The 9,826-nt window shown below is 34.8% G+C and overlaps 1 protein-coding gene across 1 annotated transcript; it reads right to left on the bottom strand.

Annotated features, from left to right (window-relative positions):
• Window positions 1–745: 745 nt before the first annotated feature.
• On the bottom strand, window positions 746–8,245 carry LOC132307690 (protein DETOXIFICATION 18-like). The gene is made up of 7 exons (XM_059805517.1): window positions 7,697–8,245; window positions 2,444–2,988; window positions 2,219–2,305; window positions 2,066–2,122; window positions 1,727–1,965; window positions 1,529–1,647; window positions 746–1,283 (listed from the first exon to the last, which is right to left on the bottom strand). Exons 1-7 carry the CDS (start codon window positions 7,976–7,978, stop codon window positions 1,152–1,154), a joined length of 1,461 nt encoding a protein of 486 aa, XP_059661500.1. The 5' UTR covers window positions 7,979–8,245; the 3' UTR covers window positions 746–1,151.
• Window positions 8,246–9,826: the final 1,581 nt, after the last annotated feature.

Here is a 9,826-nt window from a genome sequence, read left to right as displayed (position 1 = left end):
ACACCTTTCAACAGCTGCTGTTTTTGGACATAACAGCCTTGATTAAAAAGAATTTGCTTGCATTACGATATTATTTAGGGAAAGAGAAATTAGGCCAAGGGAGAGAAACGAAAAAGGAAAGAAGCTAGAAGATATCTGTAATTTGCATTAAATTAGGATTATGTTTGCGGTATAGTAAGATCAGGGTATAGTGAGATCAGGTTGTGTAAGTGTGTGTGTATATATGTGTGTATATAAATGAAGATCAAGTTATTTAAGTGTCAATTGACGCCGTGAACCACACAGAGGGTGGTGTAATGCCATGATTACTCAAAAACTTTCAGAATTGAGGACAGATGCTTTGTTGTAAGGAATTGGAAACTTCATGAGATTTAATTAGGGTTTATGTGCCTAGGAAGATTACATGAAGCTCGTTCAGATGTTTGATCTCTATGTTAGTTTGATAGTTTGAGAAAGAGAGAGTTGGGAGAGAAAGGTAAGCTGGATGATTTAGAGAGAGAAACAAAAACTAAGTTGTGGTAGTACCATTCACGATGTTAATGATCAAATTTGTTTCATGATGTGTATTGTTACCTGTGTACCACCACTCAAAATCAAATATGCATTAGACTTTAATGAACACCTAAGATTTCATTTATACTCCAAAAATTTTTTACTTCAAACTTTAATTTAAAATTTCTTCCATTCCAATTCCAATCCCAGCAGTCTAATTAATCACTCTCATGCATAGCATCAATGAAAACAGTTTGAACATAGATTCGCGTGCCATTTGTAACTATATTTATTTGGTTCATATGAATTTTAAATGCCAAAGGTATGGTGGTGTTATAAATACAGAAGGAAAATTGATACTCTCTTTTGACCATTTGCTATGCAGGCACGTCGCCCTTTTATATTTTTCATATTGTATATAATATATTGTTAGTGACAAAACTATGTGTTATTTACCTTACATGAGTCAAAGATTCTATAACCGAGAGTACCGAATCTTCTACCGCTTATTTCCAAAACTGACCACAGAACTTCTTCATCCACGACCCATAAATTCGCAGCAATAGTGGTGGCATTGAAACCAAATCCATGTATTGTCTTTTGCCCGTGAATAAACAAGTATTGTCCGTTGTTAATGGCCCGATTTGGAAAACATCTGGTTAAACCACCACTGGGTTTTCATTATTGCTGGTCCCTGAAAGCTCTATCCTTTTCCATTTAGAGCATATTGTAAGCAACAATAGAGCGCCGGACTGGCAGGAGAGACCACAGATTAAGCCTATCCATAAGCCCTGTGTCAAAATAAAGCAACGCACAGAGAAAATTAAAAAAATAAATGGTAGAAATACCCAAGTAGCTACTTTTTAATGTTTGTAATGTGTACGACCTGCGACAATCACTTGTCTCGCAGGTGTGGGGCCTATCATAACTGTGAGACAACCTATTTTCAGTTGTCCACAGAGCTGAATTGATTCGGTACTCTCAAATGCAAGAAAAGATAAATACTCAATGTTAGTACATTGAGTATTTGTGTTACCTTGGCATATAGTTTGAACTTAAAACCGAGGAGAGCTGCAATTGGCATGCCTATGAGATAGAACGTTGCCAGATTAATGCAGACAGCCAAGTGTTGCCAACCGCATCCCCTGGCCACCCCTGCAGTGTTGAGAGATCGATCACATTCATTAACAAATGTAATCATCAAAGAAAAACAAACAAACCGTATGATTCTAACCTGACAAGACACCTTGCACGGCATCAAATATTATCGAGACTACAAGCAGGGGTGTCATCGAAGCAAATTTACTTATTATCACGGAGCTGTCACTGAAGAAGCCAGCCCATATATCATGACCAAATCCTAGAGCCGAAACAACAAGAAGAGCAAGAAGGATAGAGAGCTTAAGAGTGACACCCATGGCATGCTTCGCTCGACTCGGGTGGCCTGCTCCTAACTCATTTGACACTCTCGTGCTGACACGGTAATTCCCCCGATAATCAGTAGCCATAACAAAAGGGAGGAGAACAGAGGAACTTGAAAAAACAGAACATTAAAGTTTCCGTCACAACTAACCTTGCAGCCGCGCTGAGACCATAAGCGATCATGTATGCAATAGCTTCTGTGTTAACACTGAGTACATAAAAACCCCAAAGACTAGCGGAGTCAAGAATTAAGAACAAAAACATAGTTATGTTGGATTAGAAGAAATTAAGAAAGAAAGCTTACCACATTGCAATCAATGAAGTTGTAATTTCTGAGTTCGGCATCAATCCTGCTAGTAATACCAGAATCTCAAAAGCCCAGTACTCCAAGCTGCCAAATTTAAGTGAAGTGAAAACTTGTTTTAGAATTGATGAATTTATGAAATTCTTTAGATTGAGGCTAGCTCTAAATGTGGGGTCTGGGATGATGAGCTTAAGAAGAGGACATTTTAGTGAAAAGATCACTTACCATACCATTGCTGCAGAGGGTAGAGCCAATTTTGCAGATGCAAGAAGATGATGAAATGACTCCAACGAAAAACCTTCCCACGTATGCTCAAATTTCTTGGCGTAAAGAACGTATATGGCCAGCATAAACACCGCGATCCATAATGATATTGAAACTGCCAATGCTGCTCCCTTGAAGCCCAGGGATGTCCGATGAACCAAAACATAGGTGATGCCGAAGTGGATGATCAACGGAAGCAATGAGCAGACAACCAGTGGCATGACCACACTTTGTGTCTGTAGAAACCTCAAGAGATTATGCAAAAAACCAAACGCAAATAATGCTGGTATAAGGTACTTCATATAGAGGCCAGCCATTTCTGATATTTCGGGATCTTGACCGAGTAAGACGAGAATGGATTTTGTGTAGAGCCAGAAGACGGAAATGATCAGAGAGAAAAAGACAGATATGATGCAAGAAGCCTGTAGATATATACCCATCATCCTATATAGTTTTGCACCATATCCTTGCCCACATAATGTCTCAAGTGCACCACTTAGGCCAATCTAAAACAACAAAATTAAGTGGAAAAAACTTTAGCGAATCTATAATCTGTCAATCAAAAGAGAATCAAATTGAAACTAAAATGTTAGTTTAAGATTAAAGGGTTAATTACACTGACAACTCTTAAGGTTTACCTGTTAACAATCAGATAAAAGATAATATATTTTTAAATAATGACGCCCCTCCCGTTTGCTCCGTTTAATAAAAACACCCCTTCTGACAAATGATAAAATGATTAGAAAGTCATTTGACTTGTCAATTGACATTTAGAAAACTAAAATTATCAATTTAACCTTTTAATTAATTTTAATATACTAAATTAACCTCTTCAAAATACACATATGTATTGGGTAAAGTACAATAAACCCCGTAACTTCATTCTCTTTCCCAATAAACGTTCCTGAACTAAGCAACGCCCTAGACTATCTAAAATGTGTAATTTAAGGACAAAGTCTCCTGGAGATAATTAGATTACAAAATTACCCTTAAGTGGAAGGGCACTGTTTCAGTGTTTTAGTGCTTCTATTATTGGCGTGTCAAATATAATATTACCAACTGCCAGTATAATCAGGACAACACAATCACAATCACAATCACAATCACTTTATCAGTTTAATGCCAAACACCACCTAACACCAATACATTTTAATTTTTAACCGAAAAAAAAAAAACCAATACATTTTAACACCAAACCACCCTACATTACAGTGACTACTAATGTACATAACGTCTGACTTCCCTAACCGGCAGCAACCTCCGACTTCGCCGACCAGCCTATGAACATCACCAAGCGACAATCAAATTACCCGATTAAATTAATCACGAAATCAACCTCAATTAAATCATTGACGAAGTAACGCTCTGGATTTGTAGTTGTCGTTGCTAATTGTCCTGTCCCGGCAGCCATGGCTACTGTTGATGTATGAATATGCGGAATCCAACGCCATCATGATTGAGCTGTCGACGATGGTTGGGTTTGAAGATTTGGGAAAAAAAGTGTATGGAATGAAGCTAATGGGAGTGGGAGTTAGGGTTAAAGGACATTGGGACTTTAATTTGCGGATTCGAAGTTGGGTGGGTGTGGCAGGAGAGACAGAGGTGGACTTGGTCGGTGTTGAGAAGGCAACATTGACGCTGGCGAGCTTGAGCATGCAGATGACTGCTCGTTGTAATGGACTCTAATGGATCATTTTGTGTGTTGCGGCAGTTGGAGTTGCTGGTTTGTGGAGAATGAGAATGGTGAGATATGGAGATGGTAATGACGATTTGAGAAGAAATAAAAAATTAGGGTTAACAAAAATGACAATTGGGGGTTTTAATTTGGAGCTTTTATTCATATAATTTCTTAACATTTATAAGGGTAACTATGTCATTTTGAAATTATATCCTATGACACATTGACACGTCACAATTGCAAGCTGAAACAGTGTTGCCTGGTCTTTTTTAATAAAATAAATTGTATAGTTTAGGGAGCCTACCGTAAAAAATAGAAGTTCCTGGGAGGCTGTTGGGAAAGAGAGTAAAGTTTGAAAGTTTTTTTGCACTTTACCTTACATGTACATGTATATATAGATAGATATATATCATTTTCTCCGGTTTTACTTATATATATATATATATATAGAGAGAGAGAGAGAGAGAGAGAGAAAAGAAGAAGAGGGGGAAAACAAGAAGATATAAAATCATTTTAATCCTACTAGCATGGAGAGTGAAACCGACACGGGATACGGATACTATACGACACTAGCACAGTGATACAGTAAATTTCAAAAAAATAAGACACGGACAAGGCAAGGATACGATAATAAAATAATAATATATATTTTTATTATATATAAAATTTTAATTTCTATTAATTTTTAATTTACATTAATAGACATAATCCATTTAAATTAAGTCCAATCTAAATTCTATTAAAATTCAAATAATAAATATGTAGTATATCTTTATATCCAATACTAAAATTTGTATCAATATTAGAATAGTTTTAACTTTGTAGCCAAACACATTGAAAAGGAGATAAGATTATCTCCTCGGTCTTCCCACCTTTGACTGACCATATTCTTTCTCCTTAAGATGAAATTGATCCTCTTTTATTAACCACTGACAGAGGAAGAAAAAGGTAATCAAGCCTTTGGTTAAGATATTTTCGCATCGAGACAAGAGAGACCCTAGTATAGCCGGAATTCTTGGCCAGACGCCATCTCCTCCGTCTCTTAACTATCTATCTTCCTTCTCCTCCATCTATTGATTTATATTTAGAGAATATGCAAACAAATTTTTACTCAAACAATCAAAAGCGATTTCTTCTTTCATTCTGCCTTCGATTGATCCACACCAACCAAAGCATGATCATAAAGTTCTTCATCATCTTTTTGTTGATTTCCCCTCTCTCTTCCAGTTTCTCTCTCATCCCCTCCATTTTTTTATTTAGAGTTGCTTTTGGTTTGTTGTCTTCGATCGGTCCACATAAAAAAACACACATATCTCTTCATCCTCTCTTTCTTTCAAACAAGAATCTAAATTGCGGTGTACCAACCATGTCCTCTGGCGTGCCCCAGCCGTATCTTATGGCATATTCGACTTAAAAAAATCAATAAAAAAATTGAACACCGGTAGAAGGGTGTCGGACACATGTCCGAGGCCAACACTGGTACGTCACCCCTACCACGTGTGTCCGTGCTTCATAGGATATACATAATGGGGATGTGTGTGTGTGTGTGTATATGTATGTGTGTTTGATTCTCAAATCAATTTATTTCTGGAAAGTAAATACAAGGGTTAAATGCTCTAACACTCCCTCAGTTTTCGATTTATTGCCCTCATATTAAACCTCAGCCATTTTTGCTCTCACACCCCCTATGAAAAGTAAGAAAAAAATAATTTTACTATAATACCCTTACCTTTATTTAACTTTAAACTTGGGTAAACAGATAAAACGTGAAATGACAATATTACCATATACTCAATTCTCTCTCTCCCCTCTCCCTGAATCGCTATCACTATTCACTGTATTTCTCTCTATCCCCATATATATATATATATATATATATGTATGTATGTATGTATTTGTCAAGAGGTAGATTAATTACCAAAAGAGTTACGTTCCTTAGAAAATTCTATATCATGTTTTTTTATTTTTTAAATTTTTGTAAACTAACCTCTGTTTCTTTTTTTTTCTTTTTTTTCTTTTTTTTGGTAAATTCTATAGGAATGACTTTGCAGAACTAGTAATGGCCATGGCTTCTATTTTTATTTTTATTTTCCCCCCAGGTGGTTGTGGTGTGGTGGCAGTGGTTGGGGTGACCATGGTTTGTTTTCTGCTCTTCCAATAGTACTGTGGTTGCGGTGGTATTTGGGTTCGCCATGGAAGAATTGTTAGGATTATTTTGGTCTATTAAATTGGCATTATATTTACATAAAACCATGGAGGGTAATTTAGGCATTATATTTTATCAATTTGAAAGAAAGGGGATGTCACAGCAAGATAAACCAAAACTCATGGGGGTGTATTAGTAAAATTGGCTAAGGTTTAATATGAAGGCAATAAACTCAAACCTCAAGGGGTGTGAGAGCCTTTAATCCTAAATACAAACATGTGATTAATATTGTAGTGGGGATGGTGGTGGGTGGTGGAGATTGTGGTGGGTGGTGGTGGTGGTGGTGGGTTTTTGATGAAGGCGAGAGGTTAAAAAGAGGAAGAAAGTTCTGAGTTTTGAGTGACAAGGTAAAGAGAAACCTAACAAGGGTAATTTTGTTATTTAAAAATTATGATATTTTATATTAAATTTAATATTTTATTGAAGGGTAAACTCGTCTTTTTAACCTTTTAAGGGCCTATTTGGGTCAAATTTTTTAGTGGGGCTGTCATTGTTAAAAAATAGGCTAATTTTAATAGGGTGAATATCAAAAAATGTTACAATTAATCCAAAATTAAAAATGAGTAAAAGATTATGATGATTGATTTTAATTGTGTAACCAAAACATAATATTACCAATTCAAACATAAACACACATAGTCCAGTGTCGTTTTCTTTGTTTTCCTGCTTTCTTCTGTATGTTTAAAAAAATTTCCAGTAATGGAGTGCCGTGTTGTTAGTCTATGTCTCCTTTGAAATTTCCAAAAACCTTTAATAATATTAAATTGACTTGAAGCTGAGAAGCAAAAACAAATACGCAAGCATGAATTGCCAGAAACGAAGAGGGACAAGAAGATGCCCAACATACTTGCAAAGGAAAAAATGCAAATTAAATTCAAATTGTGTAATTAATTTTTAAATAAGAGGAAGATCCTATGAACTAATTAGTTTAAAACATTTATAAATGGTAGAACTTTGTTGTTTAACATAAAATAAATAAATAAACAAAATTTATTGGTTATAATATTAATTTGTGAGGATTTTTTTTTTCTTTTTCGAATGGTATTAATTTGTGAGGTTGACACTGGAACTAGTTAGTCAAAAAGAAAAGGCGAGGATTGAGACTGACACATCATTATATATTTAACGTGTAGCAGACAGTGGTAGTGGTGATGAATATCCCATGTGGTTTGTATAATTTCTCGTGGCACTACCCATTATCTAATTCATCATCAACTGAATCGGAATTTGTGACTCTTTTCTTTAATAATAATAATAATGAATCAATGATAATGTTATTATAATTTTACAATATATATACATATAGATAGAGAGAGAGAGAGAGAATTACCATGAAAGAGAGGCCGGTGACGGTGGTCCATGAGTTGGCGAGGTTGGCGGCGGCGAGCTGGAGGTCTCCGAGGTGGCCGGCGAACATGACGGACACCAAAGGGATGAAGTAGTAGCATACGTTGGTGAGGATCATGGGCAGCGAAAACAACACCTGATTCTTTGCCTCCTCCACGTCCACCACCTTCTTCCACCAGTACTCCCTCTCCTCTCCTCCACCGCTGGCGGACTCATCATCTAGCAACGGACGTCTACTAGTACCATCTGAACTAGTACTAGACATATCTCTATCTCTATTTACTTATTGTGACTCCTATATTGTTATAGTTGATCAATTCTCAACATCAATAGAGATTAGAGACTAAGGAATTGATTCCAAAAATAAAAAAATAAAGACTCAGGACAAAGAGAATAAGACGAGAGCAGGGGAAGGGAAGGGAAGATGTATTTGTGAGGATAAAGGAATTGTTATGAACGCGTACTTGGTGTAAAATCACCATCAGTGAGTGATATTGGTGAAGTTTTGTCTTTTCGACCATTTACTTACTATGAGTGATCGATGTGTTTGATAAATACTTGATTTTAAGTTGAATAGGTCCACCAACATAAAAGGCGGCCGTTACTCTGTAGTCTGTACTCGTCTTAATTCTCAAAAATACATACACGGTGAAGTGAGACAATATACATATATATAAACTAATAAAAAATTAAGTGAAATCGGATAATTTACGTGCCTTTTTTTAGATGAATTTCAACTAGCACAGCCAAGGAGGCATGGTGGTGTAATAAAGAAGATTGATTTATCTCTTTTAATTATGTAGCAAGGTACATTGTATTTCCATCTTTTTCATGGTATGTCCAAATCATTTAATTTCAACTCAACAAATTTCTTTTCCCTTAATACTTTCGGCTTAAATCCTTAAAAAAAAAAAAAAAAAAAAAAAATTTAAAAAAAAGTCAACTTTTTTGGAGGATTTCTTTGAAGTAATCATCACATCTTTTATGATCGATTTATTGATCATTAATCAAAATTAAAAAGTCAAAGTAAAATCAAATTCAAATTAAACAAGCTTTATATTACCTTCGTTGGAAAGGTCCTCACATGTCCGGACATGTTACGTAACTACTATCTTAACACAATTAAATCAAATTCAAATTTATTTATTTCATATCGTGTTAAGTATTGCTAGTGGAGCATGATATTAGGTTTTGGATAAATTGCACTCATATCTTCTTCCATAATTACCGACTATGAACAATTTATAATTACTATTTATATATCATGCATTGATTGCCATCACATACATATATATAAATATTTCTTGTAATTACATGGACACTATCAATTTCATAGTGAATCGAAACATAATACATTGAATTCACCAATTATATAAATCATAAACATTTCAGATATGTCAGGAACATATGTCACTATAATCCAGATAGGAATTTGTTATTAAGTTTATAACTCGTAAATTTAACTTCTTAATTCTCAAAAATACATATAGGGTGACGTGGGAGAGAATATATATATATATATAAACTAATAAAAAATTAAGTGAAATCGAATAATTTACGTGCCTTTTTTAGACGAATTTCAACTAGCACAGCCAAGGAAGGAGGCCTGGTGGTGTAATAAAAAAGAATGATTTCTCTCTTTTAATTATGTAGCAAGGTGCATTGTATTTCCATCTTTTTCATGGTATGTCCAAATCATTTAAATTCAAGTCAACAAATTTCTTTTACCTTAGTACTTTCGGCTTAAATCCAGTGAAAAATAAATAAATAAAAAATAAAAAAAGGTCAACTTTTTCTGAGGATTTCTTTGAAGTAACAATCACATCTTTTATGATTTATTGACCTTTAGTCAAAATTAAAAAGTCACTTAAAAAATTTAAGGGTAAAGTACATAGACATTTCTTAAGGTTTTGGTTAAGGTCACACAGAAAAAAGTTGGTCTATTTTTGAACAATCACACCCACTTTAAACTTTGTCATCCAAACAAAACATTAAAACATGTGAAAAATTCATTGCATCTCTAAGTACATTAACCAACAATTAAATTCAAATGTTAATTTGTTGGTACTAATATTTTTTTAAAATCAGTTCTGTTGTTAGGTTTACAATAATA

The sequence above is a fragment of the Cornus florida genome, unplaced genomic scaffold (genome assembly GCF_030987335.1).
Source record: "Cornus florida cultivar Cherokee Brave unplaced genomic scaffold, ASM3098733v1 CherokeeBrave_3.0.0_Hap2_Chr05, whole genome shotgun sequence".
In the NCBI taxonomy this organism is placed as follows: Eukaryota; Viridiplantae; Streptophyta; class Magnoliopsida; order Cornales; family Cornaceae; genus Cornus; species Cornus florida.
This window is presented reverse-complemented; position numbering and strand designations above follow the sequence as displayed.